The 16,961-nt window shown below is 41.2% G+C and overlaps 1 protein-coding gene across 4 annotated transcripts; it reads left to right on the top strand.

The window, feature by feature from the left end:
- Positions 1 to 352: 352 nt before the first annotated feature.
- On the top strand, positions 353 to 16,883 carry hnrpkl (heterogeneous nuclear ribonucleoprotein K, like). 4 transcript variants are annotated; one of them, XM_035184182.2, is made up of 17 exons: positions 353 to 548; positions 1,660 to 1,764; positions 3,360 to 3,457; positions 3,587 to 3,643; positions 4,552 to 4,595; positions 6,709 to 6,781; positions 7,729 to 7,842; positions 8,075 to 8,203; positions 8,435 to 8,742; positions 9,330 to 9,383; positions 10,156 to 10,192; positions 12,305 to 12,320; positions 13,001 to 13,033; positions 13,157 to 13,224; positions 13,331 to 13,500; positions 13,803 to 13,863; positions 14,738 to 16,883. In XM_035184182.2, the coding sequence occupies exons 2-16, from the start codon at positions 1,704 to 1,706 to the stop codon at positions 13,837 to 13,839; spliced, it is 1,299 nt and encodes a 432-aa protein (XP_035040073.1). In that variant the 5' UTR covers positions 353 to 548; positions 1,660 to 1,703; the 3' UTR covers positions 13,840 to 13,863; positions 14,738 to 16,883. The 4 variants fall into 4 exon arrangements, with proteins under 4 accessions (XP_035040073.1, XP_035040078.1, XP_035040076.1 ...); XM_035184187.2 differs by lacking the exon at positions 1,660 to 1,764; XM_035184185.2 differs by lacking the exon at positions 13,001 to 13,033 and having other exon boundaries at positions 354 to 548.
- The last annotated feature ends 78 nt before the right edge of the window (positions 16,884 to 16,961 follow it).

A 16,961-nucleotide genomic window follows, 5' to 3' on the forward strand; every position in this document is an offset into this window, starting at 1 on the left:
GAAATATATCGCGACTTGCCATTCAGCCAAAAAAGATCAAGATATGCATTGAGTATTGCCAATCAGCTAAAAGACATGAGGTATAATTGTTGGTGCATCCAGACCTACTCTGGATGTGTTTGGATTTTAAGGTACCTCTGAAATTATTATTATTATATATATATTTTTTAACCCAGTCAAACTGGAATAAAACATCAACAATTATCATTCGAAAACAATAACTTGACTTTGATTGTTGGAGGTAGTATAGGGGGGGGTATCTGCCTGAGGAGGCGGGGCAGCTGCCTTTGAGCCCTCACTCGGGGCAACACCGCCCCTGCTAGAGGGAGCGCTTGATATCCTATACTCGGCCACACGGTTTACACTGATTCATGTCGGTGACAGCCATTCCTCTTAGCTCCGCTCGCGGGTGCGGGCTCGAGCGACAAAAGAAGCGTACCACCGTGCGAGTGTAACGGAATCGAGCTCACGCACCGTGCCTCCTGTCCATGCTGAAAACGTGCGAGCGTTTGAGGAGGAAAACCTCAGCGACTGTGGCTCTACTCCAGGTCTGTTCTCCTACAACCTTCATATTTACACCGCGTAACGTCGCGTCATGTAGCATGCTAGCTAGCTGCGGTAGCTAGCATTCAGCTGACAGTAGAAGTGTCAGCTGTGTGGGTCCGTTGTGTTATTTCTCGACAGTGTTGTACAGTCGCAACGTGTACACTGGGGCTCATAGACACGCCTCACTGGAGGCACTGAGAGCTGCTGGCTAGTAGCAGGGCTGTTAGCATAGAAAGGTAACCTAATGTCAACTTAGCCACAGCGCAGGGACGCTAAGCTAACTGGTGTTTGCAGGCAGATGCACGTTTTCCCCTTTCGTGTGTAAGAAACTGCGCAGTTTCCCTCCCTGCAGCTATTTTATAATATAGCTGCACATGAACACAACAGTTAGCTTCCATTTAACGTGTTGCAGTGTGTGGTGAGCTCCTCTAATGTCTGGAGAATCTATTATTATTATTATTATTATTATTAAGAATTACACGTACAGTGCTCACATAGCGGTGTATGTGGCTGCTATTGGAAAAAAACACAGTGGCTAAAATGGGGGCTGCTAATTCCCGAGCCACGGACGTGTTGGTCAGATTCTCCCTCCAAGTTTAGCAAGGCCTCGGTGCTGGACTGATGTTTGCACAAGTGCAGTTCGCTTTTGCATCATTCAGCCAGCAGCAGCGCGCTGTGCACGTAGGTGGAGGGGCTGCATGTGCAGAGTTCATGCAGGAGGGAAGTGCTCAATCCGAGATCCTGACTCTGAACCAAACTGACAACATGCATGCTGCCACATGGATGCACCACTCATGATTCCACATCCTCTGTGTTCAGTAGCTGCACTTGTTGATTTATCCAATTGAAGATGGACTGTCAAATAATTTGCAGCTCGTTCTGTCATCGATCTCTCAGAGTTGTATCATGTGTAAGGATTGGCTGGTTCTCTCCATCTCACCTTATAGTAAACTGAATATGTCTGGGTTTGCACATGCGTTAGACCACACCATTAATCTCCCCCTCAAGAAAATCATCAGCAAACAAATTTATCGTTAATTTCAACCTTAATCAGATCATTTCATCAGTATGTGGCCCAGATCATTGAGTTATCATTGCCTCCTCTTTTATCAGATCCAGGAAGAGGAGCCTGTTTGCATTCCTCTACAGGTGAAACAATGGAGGTGAAAATGGAGCAGCAGGACGAAGACCTCACATTCAGCAACACTGACACTAATAGTAAGATCATACACATTTCCATCGTGGCCACAGACCGTATAGAGAGATGGAAGAGCCACCTTGACTTCCTCCATGTATCTAGAAATGAAACCAAAATATCCAAACGCTGCCATCTGGCACATTGGGAGCCAGAGTCTGCACTGTAGCAATCGTGGGATGGAGCTAAGGTAGCGGGATCCCACTTATACATATGCTCGACCAATCACGAGTCAGTCTCAGCTGTCAGTTTCACCCCATATTAGGGAGCATTCAAGTCGTTTATCTTTTATACAGTCTGTAATTGTGACAAAGACAAAGAAATCAACCATTCATAACCCTAATGTAAACCACATGAATGAACTTGTGCAGTAAGTACAAAATGGACTGAGCCTGTTTCGTGTTGTATCCAGCTTGAAATTGAGAGTGTAGATAAATCAGCTAATTAGTACGCGCTAGGGAACAAAAAAACTAAAAACTTAAATTTTCTGGCTCCCTCTACATAGCACGTGGACATGTCAGATGGTTGAGAGGTTCTGCTGTCCAAGATACTGCTATTCTGTGGGTCCTGAGCAGATCCGCCTGTGTTTTAATCCAGGAAGGGTACATGGTGGTGCTGGACACTCTCCAGGATATAGTTGGCTGCTGAATGAAACCCATTCTTAGGGTGGAACACAGTGTAGACCTAGCACTCGCCATGTATTTATATTTTTTGCTATTCCATTAACCCTTCAGTCTCTGTAGCCCAGTGGTAACCAACCTTTTCAAATCCAAGTTCACTTTTTAATTCCAAATATAAGCAGAGATCTACCACCCTGAAATCTTCCCACTTAGGAGGATCATATTTATTATTTTTGCAATTTTTATTACGACTGGCTGAATGTATGAGCCTACATACACACAAAGAAAGACAGTTATGCAACTTGATCTATTCAATACACAATATTCACATTAATATCTGTTCAATACAAACTATTCAAATTTATAGCATCTGTTCAGTGCACAATATTTAGCTTCTCAGTTCAGCAACAAGATCTGCAGCGAAGCTGCTACTGCCAGTGTTGTTTTCATGTCGGATTTGCCTCGAGAATAGCCATAAATATGACTACAGTATACAGTATGAGGATGTGCATCCTCTGCTCCCTGCAAATATTTCCCAATAAAACCCTTTTTTAAACAGCTGAATGGATTATCTGTTGAATGTGTCACAAACATGCATGTTTGCAACACTTCCTGTACTTCAAAATAAAAGCACCCCAGCAGTTCAGTTGACTGAATCAATTCATTTGTATTAACAAGGCTTTGATTGTTATCGCTAGACCGGAAGATACATGTCTTTATACCGTAGGGAAGTACATAACCTGACTCTAATTGGAGGAAATACAGTAGATATACCAGCAGCTCTGCTGACATGATGCCAGTGTGAAAAACTGCCGAAGGATCACGATCGACCTGTTGTTGGTTACCTCTGCTGTAGCCTGATTATTAGGTTCTCTTTCCAATTTGTTACAGTGCCATAGACCTACATTTCTTCATACTGCTATACTGTAGTGCCAATTACCCAGGATCTGTCGTAATCAATGAATTCCTCGTAAAGAAAGAATTGTTTTTCCTTTCAGGTAAACGCCCGGCTGAGGACATGGATGAGGAGCAGGCCTTCAAACGATCACGCAACACAGATGAGATGGTGGAGCTGCGTGTGCTGCTTCAGAGCAAAGTAAACACCCATTCTGTTCATACAGTTTGCCACATTAGTCGTTTGGCCGTACTGCTTTCTTTCTTTTTCTTCTTACTGATCAAAAGAAAAAAAAAATTTGTCTAAGAAAACGCCTCTTTTTCCTCACAGAATGCTGGTGCTGTCATTGGAAAGGGTGGAAAGAACATAAAAGCTCTACGCACTGACGTGAGTAACAGAAAAAATGCTGCTAACATTACTGCAGCTAATGAGAACATTTTGTTTGCTGAGGCCCCCTTTTGTTGCAGAAACAACTGTTCTATATTAAAATGCTGAAATATTGGAATTAAAACGATCCAAACTAAAATTCCCAATTATTCCAACCCCCTATTCAAAGAATTCCCACAGACAAGGTCCCAGATTTCCTGCCGGCAGGTTTTTAATCATTTGACATCAACAATTAACATGCACTGTTAGTTGATTAAACCAACTTGGCTCTTGCGGACAGACAGGTACACCTTGTCAGACACATCTGTTGGGTTTTGTTTCCAGTCCTCCTGTGACTTTCAGCCTGATTCCAGTTCCCTTCCCACTGTTGAAGCTATTTTTGACCTTGAAGTGACAACAGGTGCCTTAAAGCCCGAGTCTTTCTTTGCAGTGACGTAATTCTCTGTAGTGCTCCAGACTGTTTAGTAAACTTATCTTGTCCAGGTCACACCTCCTGTTCTTCTTCACTCACCACAGTTTCAAATCTCTCACTTTCTCTTCACTGTTGGGACAAAGTAAAAGCGTGTTATTCAATTAAAAATGTATTCCTTCTCCCCCTCTTCCCTTCTCCTTTACTTTTTTTGTTTTTATTTTTGGCCACCTTCCTCCGTTGCCCATGTACTGGATCGACATGCCCCTCCTGCGTTGCCCACCTTGACGTTGGCCCAACCTCCGCCCGCCCCTGAACGCCATGCCCGCCCGCCCGCCCGCCCACCTGACACTCCCGGTTGGCCCCGCCCATATACCGTGCCCCTCCTTAAACGGGCGCCTTACTTGACATCTTGTGATTGAATGCCCCTGCCCAATGCCAACCTCCTCCACCACAACCACCTCCACCACCACCACCACCACCACCTCGGCCCATGCAGTACAATGCCAGTGTATCAGTCCCAGACAGCAGTGGCCCAGAGCGGTATGTCCCACCAGTTATTGCCTCACTGCCTGATTAGAACAGTGAAACACATGTCTTTGATAACCTGCCTTCTGTTTCATTTTAACATCTTTACATACATGACAGTATACTCCCCATCCCCCAAACACCCCCTCCTCCACTTGTAAGAGACGTGTATTGTTCCTTTTGATTTTTCTGTCCATTTTTAAGCATCTCCATTGAGTTGCACTTTTTGTCATTACAGTTTATTGTCCATGCAGAGAGCCACTACCAAGTAGATGGTATTTTATGGTTATCAAACACAGCTGTCGGATGTTGATTTTCCTTGCTGTGATGTTTTTAATTTGACCATTTTAACTTGTGGAAAGCAGACATCTTTTTTTTCTCGCTCTGTCCTCTGTGGCTCACCTGGCCCCCCCCCCCCCCTGACCTCTGAACCACCCACAACCCTCTCCTCCTCCCTCCACCTCTCCTCCCCCACTTTTTTCCAGCATCACTGTCCATAATCTCTGGAGCGAGCACTGGCTCCTGTCTAGAGGCTCCGCCCCCCCCTGTCAGTCATTAATGTCGTCACTTGATTTCATTGTGCTGCATCCCTTCTGTTAAACTTCTCTCAGGCCACATTCAGATCAGAGCTGCCTGCCAAACCTTTCATACCCCTTCCTCACCCCCACCCCCGCTCTTGTCCTGTGCCACAGACTAGTTGGTAATCACTTACATTTCCCTTCCCCACCTCAGTTCCTCTGCTCTGTTACTCTTTTTCTACTGCCCACCCCGTCTTCTCCTCACCCCAGCCCTAAGCCCTCTCCTCCCCACCTCTCCCTTCTCCCTCGAAACCCACCTGGTCACAACGAACGTGTACTGGTGGCGCTATTATCATGGGAGTTTATTGTTTCAGTTTGTTACGTTCCTTTTCTTCAACTTGCTGCTGGTGGGGTGGTTATAGCTCTGTATGTCTTTCTCCCTGTCTCCCTTTCTCTCTCAGTCTCTCTCTCACCCCTTCCCCTAAAAGTTTTGTGGCCAGTTTCACATAAATTTGAGCCCTTCTGAAGCAGCCCACCATCCCGAAGACTTTCTTAGATCCTGTTTAGACCTGGTATTGACATCCATCTCAGATAATCCGATCACAAGTGGACTGCTCTAAGTAGAGATGTGAAGTACCCAAGATGTATCTAATACCACATTTGGAGGTGGTCTGGGATTAGACTACATACATGCTACTCGAGTGAGTTTACGAGTGATTCATAAATTCCAGTTGGGAAATGCTGCTGTCCCTTCAGGGCTGCAGTATGGATGGGCAAAAACTGAGACTTTCAGAAAAGATGACACAGTCACACACATTCGCTCCCTCAGCTTAGAAAAGGCTGTGGGCCACAGAAGCACATTTTTGTTGAGTTAATATGGAATGGAAAAAAACAATTTAATACATCTGAGAAAAATGTTCCCTCTTTTCCTTCTCCCAATTATTACTTAATTGTATTTCCTGCATTATTGTACCTACCTGCTTACTAAAACTACCACCTCTGTGGCTTATAGACACTGCTAGTTATGGTAATTAGTGTCTATGTTGCCATTTTAACCACTTGAAAGCCAAGCATAACGTGGACATGTCTTAAGCTCAAGCTAACAAGTTCAATTTGAAAGCAGAGTCTCTCCATCACTCTGGCAGACGTGACGATGGACCCATTTGTCATAGACGGACTAAAAACAGCATTATTTGTCTTTGTGCCCAGAAGTGACGTTTATTTACATGTAGAGCGAGGAAGTGAGGTGAGATCTGATCAGGTGTGGTCACAGGCGACACGTGGGGACACACTCTAATCCCAGGTGTGAACAGACGCACTCAGAGCTGTCCACTTGTGATCTACCAGGACTGAACAGGCTCTTACTTTTAAATAAATGGTAAAGTGAGTGCATGTCAGCATCTTATTCTATCAGTTCAGCGTTGGGGGGGAAGTTCTAATTGTGTGCAGTACACACATTTTTCTTTTTTGGTTGGAAATCTTTTGTAAGTCTCTGTACCTGTTTGCTGGACTGCCTCTCATGGTTTTTTTTCCCAGTTTTTTCTGTGTTCTACTTTTTGTCCCCCTTATAATGCCGTGCTTCCTTTTTGGGCCAAAATGGTTCCTGATAGGATTCTGAGTGTGAACGCCAGCATCGACACTATTGGAGATATTCTGCTGAAAATCATACCAACTCTAGAGGAGGTGAGCCACTGTGTTAATTTGCGTGTTGCTATTTTTACCAGAGGAAAGTCAGGGATGATTGAATACGTTGTATTTTTGAAATATTTAGCCTTTTGGAACAATAGAATACAAATGGAAAACAATAGAAAAATGGTTTAAAAAATGAAGGATTTGAACTTGACTTTATGAAGCTACCCTGTAGATTTTCTTTAACCATTTGGACATGTGGCTTTTGGCCTCCTGCTATGTCACTGATCAACATCTTGTGCCAATAATGAAAAAAGAATCATAACCACACCAGCAAATGCAGTGAAAAAGAAGCCTGGACTATGTGAGCAGTGGATGCAAACAAAGCTATTCAAAATATTAGCTTTGCGAATGTTTTAGTACATGTATCTGTTGGACCTCCAGGATAAATATTGAATTTAAATATGACTTTTATTTACAATAACATTCCAAAAGGCACTTTCAATTTTAGACACCTGAACTCACCTGGTATGGTTTAGTTTCAGCTAAATTTGACCAGAGGCTTATAGCTCTATATATTAGCTATTTATGTTTTGATTTCATTTATTACCGATTGTTAGTTCTGCACAATTTTATGAGAAAATCTACAAAATAAAATGCATTTTAATTAGCATTTCCATTCATCACTGTTATTAGGAGTTGGTTCATTGGAATAAACTGCTAGTGGTGCTAATTTTCACCATGGGTGCCAATGGACCATTACAGAAGGAGAGGAGAGCGGATCAAGATGGCTTGATAGGAGCAGTCAAACCTCAAATGTGATAAACTTAGAAAATATAATCGAAATGTGGATTTGTGTTTCTTTCAAATATTATTGTCACAGCCTGTTCAATATTCCACATAGATCTTAAGTTTTCATCTCTTCACTGGAAGCCTAAGTGAATGTCACACGGTCCATGTACGAATGTCATTTAGAGATGTACTACGTTGTGTTTCTGTAGTACCAACATTACAGCGGGATTGACTTTGACTGTGAGCTTCGCCTGCTGATCCATCAGAGCCTGGCAGGGGGCATCATTGGGGTGAAAGGTGCCAAGATAAAGGAGCTGAGAGAGGTAGGACAGAGTCCCGGGCCGCACATTTATTAGAAACATAACTGTTACTTGTCATCACTTAATGGCTACCACAGACAAAATCTTACACTGGAGAGGGTGTTCTTTTTAACTACTGATTTAATTAGCAGTTGCAGTAATGTCATGTATGTGTGATTTTTGCTGGTGTCATCAGCTACTTCTGTAGCAAAATAATCAAAAGTGGGTTTTAACTTATGGGGTTTCTCTGCACCAGAACACCCAGACCACCATCAAGTTGTTCCAGGAATGCTGTCCACACTCCACTGACAGGGTCGTCTTGGTGGGAGGAAAACCAGAACGCGTCATTGAATGTATAAAAGTTATCCTGGAGCTGGTGTCAGAGGTGAGTTCACAGCCGGGAGATCTGCTGAAAGCATAAACATACTTTATACACTCGTGTTTCATGCCATGTAGATGTAATAATGGTCACTTGAAGCTGAAATCCATCACTGAGAAGTGAAATGTTCATAGGATTATAGTTTTGTGTGCTTTATTACTTGTTTCAACAATTCTTTCAGAGCTGGAGAGTCTTTTACAATCTCCTCTTATTATGTCCTCTGTCTTCTTTTCGCAGGCTCCAATCAAAGGTCGTGCTCAGCCTTATGACCCTAACTTCTATGACGAGACATATGATTATGGAGGTTTCACTATGTTATTTGAGGAAAGAGGCAGACGACCCATTGGTGGGTTCCCTATTCGCGTGCGTGGAGGCTTTGAGCGAATGCCCCCCGTTCGTGGCAGCAGACCCTTGCCTCCCTCCAGAAGGGACTACGACGACATGAGCCCTCGTCGGGGTCCTCCACCACCTCTGAGCCGAGGTGGACGAGGCGGCAGCCGAGCTCGTAACCTGCCTCTTCCCCCGCCTCCACCACCAAGAGGAGGGTGAGGAAGTTCCCCATTTTTTTCCCCATTGCTTTAAAATCAAGAAGAAAAGTCCTGGTCCGTATTAAACCAGACTGTGATTTTAGTGTAAATTCAAAAGATTGTTTTCAGTTTAATCCATCTTTTGATGGATGTTAGAGAACAAGTAGCCATGTTAACACAATGCACACCACCGTGTGATCAAATGAAAAGAGTTAATCTAGAGCCTTGTTGAGTTTAAGTCCAATTTGTTTGTATTTCCCAATTTTCCTAAAGAAAAGATTAAAACACTGATGTAGTAATCACAGTAACTGTCCTACGTCAATATTATAGCAAATAAAGACCTTTGTCATGATCATTGTCTTTATTCGTCAAGGTCCAGCTGCAATTTAAACTACGTGGATCCATGTAGTGATGAGGATGCTGAATGACATTTGCCAAAACTGTCAAATCAATAAGTCCAATCAGTCCATATAACCAATGAACATGAAATTGACCAGAGCTAAAAAGGCTACACACTGTGTTGTACGTTTCTTTGGTCCAGATCAAATCAACCATACTGCAGTGTGAGCAATCAATTTACTTTCCTTGTGTGTCATTGTTTACAGGGGAGACAGGTTTTCACATGGCAGCTACCACAGCAGCATGGACGACAGGCCAACGTGAGTATGATTCCCGACATTGCAAATTATTATATATAAGCTGTCTTATAAGTCTCAGATAAATAGAGGCCGGACAATAATAAAGGTTGGGTTATGTTTCAGGCAATTATTTGTAGCCTACTAGAGCAGTATAAATTCAGCACAACATATATATTAGAATAGGATGCTCAGGTACACAGCCACAAAAGTAGCTTGTTGTACTAAGAGTCCTTACCACAGATGAAATACAAATATAGTAGATGTCATGTCAACCCACTTCCCCAAAATATTGTTAAAGGTCTCATATTGTACAAAGGGAGGTTTGTCCGTCTTTTTGGATTTTTATACTATTCAGGGGAGGTGAGTTGACATGACATGCTGATGAGTAAGACCTCATAGGGGATATTATAGTGATTTATAAAGACAAGTAAATAATGAGGAAGATTTAAGTGTGTATGACTTGATTAATGGGGGGAATTTAGAATTAAGGCCCCTTGATAATATAAGCTTGTCCTAAATAAGGGACAGCCTCGCTCTGCCACTGAGGTAAATATTTGAGCATTTATGTTAATCTCCCAAAATATAGCAAATGAAAGCTGCTCGGTAGCAGACTGTCAACCCACCAGCCCTGATTCAGAGTCTGATCACAGGTCATCTGTAGAGTCTGCATGTCCTTTCACACTCACAGCTTTCTAAATACCAATGTAACAGCAGTGACCTGCTGGATGCTGGGCTGTTGAGTGTCCTCTAGAGAGGATAAACTATACTAATGCACACCTCTTTTTGTTTGTAGCGACAGGAGGAGCCGAGGAGACCGTTATGACAGCATGGTGAGTGCTGTCTGTTTACAGGTGCTGCTGTAACCCTAAGCTCTACTGTGTGGTTGTAGCTTCTTAGCGGTGTAGTGGTTGTTTGTGAATTATGTTTCAGATGAGGTGACTCGAATTTCTTTTTTTCTGAGTGTAGTACAAGTACAGAGGCACGGACACGGCGCTGCTTTTTTCACTGTGTATGCACACTGATCTAGGCCTGTTGTTGCCTGGCAACAGTTGTCTCCTTGGTTACCGCAGAGCAGCTGAGTACGTAGTCCAGAGATCCACCAGGCTAGCAAATGAACTTGAGCTGAAACCAAAGCAATTCCTGCACAAACTGTTCCAATAGGAAGGCAAAGAATACATTTAATCAGATAAACAGCGACGGATGTCATTGAATTCAAATGTGGACAAATGTGGCGGTTTGCAGTGATGCAGCATAAACATCAGACGTGTCTTCACTCATAAAGACCTCTCTGACTTTGCTTATAAAAATGCTAATGAATTTCACTAGTGAGAGCCTCAAGAGATGAAGAATTTCTTTTACCGACTAAGAAGATAATAAAAGAAGTATATCACTTTTCTGTTATGCAACTAAAAGCTTCTTAAATCAACATCTGGCTTAAAGCATATTGAAATGGTATCAGTTAACGCAAAACATTTATCAGTAATGATGATAACTTTAAGGGTGCTGACCTTGTTTTAATTCTAACTTTTACAGGAATGTATTCCAGCATGACTTTATGGGGTTAATGCAGAATATAACTGTGCATTTAAATGCCCCAAATATGGCCAATTAATTCTTCGGTAAAATTAGGACCAAAGTCATATCCCAGATTGTTGAAAGCACCAGCACTAAATAAATTGGAATATTTTGACCCAGTTTTCAAAGTGGATGCCTTTGACTGTTTTTAATGTAAAACCAGTGCAATGACGTGCAGTGTGGTCCAAAAGTCTGAGACCACTTTACTCTGTAGTTCTTAAAATGTCAAACCATTTTGTAATTTTAACTGTCAGCCTTTTATCTTACACGTAATATATTCTATAATCTTTTATTTTCGTGGAATCTGAATCACTCCTCCTGCTGTTCTCCTCAGGCCCCTTTTTTCAGAGTAACCAGAAGTCCGAGGGCAGGGTGAACTCTCGGGTCTTCTCAGTATTCAACAGAAATACTTTGTGGGATGAAACAGTCAAATAGAAAACTTAGACTCACAGCAGCAGCTATCAAAAGAAGAAAAAAATGCAGTTCTAACTGCCGATGCCTGGAGGCAGCACAAGTGTCAGAATGGCTTGATGTATTCATTCGCTTGCCTTTAGGTGGCTCACATCAACATGTCTACAGCTGCATCGGAACTTACTAGTTTTTGCTGAGGCCTGGAACACACTGCCTGCGTCACACGTACGTGGCGCTCCAGGAATGTCTGTGGGTACGTCTTGGTTAGAGCAGCCACACAGCCTGCATGAGACACGTGTGGGAGACGCGGCTCACGCCTTGCTGCTGCTGCGGCGTGTCTTCCAGTGTTTAAAGGTTCAAATCACGTGACTGCTTTCTGCTTGCAAAGCTTTACTTTTCAGACTGCTGATCAAAAAGGGTTGATTATTATTATTGATTACCATTATCAAAGGCAAACTTGGTGTAAAGAGACAGGGCTGGCAGCAGACTCAGTGGTGGTGTTTTAACAATTCCAGAAAGACACAGAAAAATCCCTCTCCCCAGGATGCTCCTGAAGTTACCTGATATGGTTTCAGTTTTTCTCATTTTTAAACCCAATAATGCACTTTTCAGATAAAGTGGGATATCTGAAACATGAATGTCGCTGATAAATGTGCCGCGACTGCTTAATGCTGTGTGATCGGAACTGACTCAGATCCTTGTGGAACATTTCCAGCACCTTTCTGAATCTGTGCCTCGACTAATTCAGGCTGTTGTGGATACAAGAGTGAGTCCTAACCAGAAAAGACAGATTGTTTGTCATATTGTAGAATGGATACAGAGTTTTTTTGTTTTTTTTAGTCTGCAGGCAGCTTTAAAATGTTATCATAGCGTGCTGTCATTATTGTGATACTAAAACAATTGTTTTTTTTTCCATCTTTCATCTTTTTTTATCCCTAATTGATCCTGAACTGCAGAGCGGAGGCGGATATGGTGAGTTTACATATTCCTTTATATCCTGCACAAATCTATTCATCAATTAAGTAGTGTTTTGTTAACATAGGTTTTCTTTACATAGCTTTGGTCATCATCCTTTTCAGATATGGCATGTGGTTGCACATTAAACTTTATGACACAGTGCACTGCATAACAAGTTAAATTATAAGTTTTAAACCAAACTCTACAAAAGTATAGATGGTAAGGCTAATACAGAAACTGTCAAGCAGCATATTAGATTACAGAGACGGTTTTCCTCATTCATCTTTGGACTACTTGTATTTAACAATATGTGCACGCAATGTATGGATGATTATAACAGGAAATCCATTGTATGTTTCCCTTCTTGTCTAAATATGTTCTGGATAATTTGGTTGAAATGAGATTTTAATATTTAATTCAAGAATTAACGGAGATATTGCTGCTGTTTAAAACCTGTGTGGTTGCCTGATCACTCATTTAAACGTGTTGTAATAGATACGGCTGCAAGTTTTTACACGTCTTATCATGTCTCCTTGGAATTACATAGGCGAATAATTATTACTAGAGAAAAACATGCACTTTAAGAGCAAATGGAGGGAAAAAGTTTATCTTGAAGAGTTCTGTCTGTATTTCTTGTTTATTATGCCACTATCTCCTGTCTTTGTCCCACTGGTGTATTTTCAATGTCTTCAAAGACAACAATTCTTCCTGGGAGCACTTTCAGTCTGGTGAGTGGGGATGGATCGTCACTGTCCCGCTGTCTTCTTTCCTTACCCAAAAGGATTGTTTCATGTTGTTGCACAATTTATTTAAAGACAAAATCACCCTAAATGTGCTCCCTCTCCTCACAGGTGGCAGAGGGTCATACAGTGATATTGGAGGCCCAGTCATCACGACACAAGTCACCATCCCAAAAGATGTAAGTGAAAAGGCATCAGTGTACATGTCAAACACATGACTTTAACTGTAAAAGAACGACATGACGACATCTCACCCCTAAAACCGTTTGTGTGCTTGTTGTGCAGCTGGCTGGCTCTATCATTGGAAAGGGCGGCCAGAGGATCAAGCAGATCCGCCACGAGTCTGGGGCATCCATCAAGATTGATGAACCACTAGAGGGCTCTGAGGACCGCATCATCACCATCACAGGAACACAGGACCAGATCCAGAACGCCCAGTACCTGCTGCAGAACAGGCATGTGTCTCTGTGATTAAACCTCCCCCAAAAACTCTTAACCATCCCACTGCAGCAGCGTGGCGATCCTCTGACGACCTGTCTGACCATCCACAACTGGATGGGAGTAAACAGTTTATTCTGAGTTAACTTTGACTTTACTGAACCCAAAGGTAAATTTGTCTTATAGACAAAGGAAAGGCAGCTCAAACATAAAAGTAGATGGAACATGAAAGAAGTTTATTTCTGTAGTGTCCATTGTTGATTCAGGATTGATTGTACTAAACACTATACTGATGCCACTATCACATCTGCTTCTTTAGATCAAAATCAGCTCTAAAACTGAACACCGGCCTGTAATTCTGTCCAGAGCTGAAATAACCGGTCAGTTAATTGATTAGACTGTCGACATAAAACTAATCTGATTTAAATTGGATAATCTATTACTCATTTTTAAGGTAAGATAAGATCCAACGCTGGGGAAATTCATTAATTACAGCCGCAGTCAGAACGAGGTAGACAAGAGAACATGTGAAAGTATAATCAAATACAAATAAAGAGAACATACACATAAAACACACCTTTCACTACAGATGGATATTTTATGTATTATATTGTATATTATTGTAAGAGATATTATTTTTATTCTTTCAAGGGAAACAGACATATGCTTTATGGTTTTAGCTTTACAAATATAAAGACTTTCAAGATAATATCACTTTGATTTCCACTTTTAGTTTTAGAAAACACTTAAGATGTTGCCTTGAGCTCTAGAAAATGATGTACGACTTTTTTTTAAATTATTATTTTGTGACATTTTATTCGTCAAACAATCAAATGATAAAATAAGGGACAGATAAATTGATAATGAAAACAATAACGAGTTGCCTCTCTAATAAGTTAAACTGCCTCAGATAAATGTAGAACTTTTTCTTTATTCTGCCAGACTGTGTTAAGCTTGTGTTTTCTTCCACCAGTCTTGCATCTTGAAGAGTTCTCAGTTCACGCGTCTCTTTTCCCCAGTCACCAAGTGGCTAAGCTCGTCCCTGCACTCATATTGCTTCTCGCAGGCAGAATTTATTTTCAGCCTTGACCTTGGCATACTTTTTTTTTTTTTTTAAACTTACAATTGTGCTCCACATGAAAAATGACTTACAGTTTGCAGCATCCAGCGTTAACAGCCCCCGACCCGTGTCGTGTTCCTGGTAAAACAAATCTCCTTAATGTTGTTAACCTTTTTATTCGTCTCTTGTTTCAGCGTGAGGCAGTACTCTGGTCGGTTCTTCTAGAAAGAAGGAAGGGAAGAAGAAGAGTGAAGCCATGCTGCTGTACGGTTTGCTCCTTCTATTCAGAGCCTACTTCCCTCTGATTTGGGTAGAAGCGCCTCCTCCCCTCACTACCACACACTACGCCACCTATCTGTGCATTGGAAACCTTATTTAGAGGAGTTTTGAAAAATCTTAAAGCTGTCAAACAGCGAACAAAAGGTCAACAACGTATTTTTGTGCTGGTGTAATTCTTTTTTGGGAGACTGTCGTGCTGTCATTGGAGTAAACTCATATGTATGATAACTTTCGGTGTTGTGAGCCGCCCCCTGGCCCTTATCTCCCTCATTTCAGTACAGCATGCAGAATGTAATCTTTTTTGTAAGGAACACTGTGTGATTTTAGGTTGTTCCCTTTTCTTTTCTCAAATGTTGAAGCACCCTCTCCAAATGAAGATGCATGTTCTCAAGAATGGGTAAAGAACCATTTAAATAATCTTTAATTTTTACACAACCCCCTTTTTCACTTTAAAATGAAGTACTTTTTGTAAAATGGGCTTTAAAGGAAATGTTTGACATTTTAGGAAATGTGCTTATTCTCTGGGGCAGGTTTTACAAAGATAAAATTTGTTCCTCTGGATGCTACAGTCATCCATTTCACAAAGCTGCGCCTGCACAGAGGTTTCTGAAAACCTGTATCGCTTGTCAACTACATAATTTAATAAACATTGCTGGTTAGCTGGGTTGAGATCTGGCAGCTGCCGAACATGTTCCACATGATTCACATCATTTTCATAAACATTCACTGATCCTTGTTGCCTTATGGACGTGTACATTCTCATCATGTTTCTCTGCTCATTGTTCATCTTTTCCATCATCACATTTATATCTAAAAAAAATCACTTATCAAAACTAGTACTGGTCGATTACTGGGTGTCCGGGGAAGTAATTAGTTCCCAATTGCTCGAATTTATTCATTCAGTGTGACTATTCTTTCTGAGTTTACCATTATTTCTATGTAAATATAAATGTGTTTAGAAATCTTAGAAAAATATGCTGCCTGAAAATCTTTGGGTTTTGATTTTTTCCCCCCACTATTTTAGTAATCCATTGATAGTTGTGTTTACATTAATGATTACACTGCAAATAAGAGCTGCTAATAATGTATCTGGTATTTAATTACCAGATTGTAGACTTAAAAAAAAAAGGCTTAAGTTGTAGCTCACTGTTTAACTTCTCACTAAATCAGGCCCATTTTTATAAAGGTTGTTCATCTGTTAGTATAAATAAAGACTATTACTGTGTAAATCCTTTAGTTATAATGAAAATTAATCCCATGGGTTGAATGGCTCGAATGAAAATTAATAATGTGGCTACTTTTATGATGACCGGGCATTTTCAAGGCTCTGATTTACATGTTAATCATAAAACAAAAAAAACTAATTGTCACTTATACAACTTTAGTTTTGTATGGATTATGTGTATAACTGGTGAGGTACTGAGGTATTAACTGTGTCTTGGACAGAACCAGTGCAGTATTTCCCCTTTGTTTCCAGTCTCTATGAGACCTAAACCTTTCTGCCACAAAACAAATAAACATCTTTCCCTAAATGTCAAACCTTTGCTCTAAGTTAGAATAAATGTGCCAGTGTGATACAGCGAAAAGGTTTTTTAAAAGATTTTTTGCTTTTCATTTGAAAGACAAGGAGCTGTATAAAGTGTGTGTATATATATTTACATAGAAACTGATAATTTCATGAGTGCTTAGACAACTTTCTACTTTCATGAAAGGACATGGAGCCAAAAGACAGGTGTGGCTATCTAGCTTTCTTTTTTCTTTTTCTCTCTTTATTACTTGCTTTATTTTCTACCGCTCTCCTGGATGGACTCGCTGTAATGCAACCTTAACATCTGACCTGTTGGATCCATTAATTCTTTACCTGAGTGTTTTTAATTTGTAACCTTTTTCTTTTTTTGTAATGTGTTTTGAAGGGATCTATTGAGATGCAGTTGGGTGTGAGGGGTGTGAGTCCATGAGTGGCGCTTTTTTTTTTCTGTGTGTGTGTGTGATCATATCTATTCCTGTGTCTGATATCTGTACCTGCAGGTGTTGAGTAAATAAAGTCTGTGTTACACTTCACCAAGCCTGTGCTCTTCTTCTTCTATCTCAACACAGGGGGGTGGTATCTATGGATGATTGGTTTTCAGGGAAGGTGGT

Source organism: Hippoglossus stenolepis, chromosome 18 (genome assembly GCF_022539355.2).
Source record: "Hippoglossus stenolepis isolate QCI-W04-F060 chromosome 18, HSTE1.2, whole genome shotgun sequence".
NCBI lineage: Eukaryota > Metazoa > Chordata > Actinopteri > Pleuronectiformes > Pleuronectidae > Hippoglossus > Hippoglossus stenolepis.

Excerpts from the sequence above, each read along its gene's own strand:
- hnrpkl (XM_035184182.2), top strand. The coding sequence starts at position 1,704 with ATGGAGGTGAAAATGGAGCAGCAGGACGAAGACCTCACATTCAGCAAC. Across the intron at positions 3,644-4,551 it reads TAAAAGCTCTACGCACTGAC|TACAATGCCAGTGTATCAGT; the intron begins GTGAGTAACAGA and ends CGGCCCATGCAG. Across the intron at positions 9,384-10,155 it reads AGCATGGACGACAGGCCAAC|CGACAGGAGGAGCCGAGGAG; the intron begins GTGAGTATGATT and ends TTTTGTTTGTAG.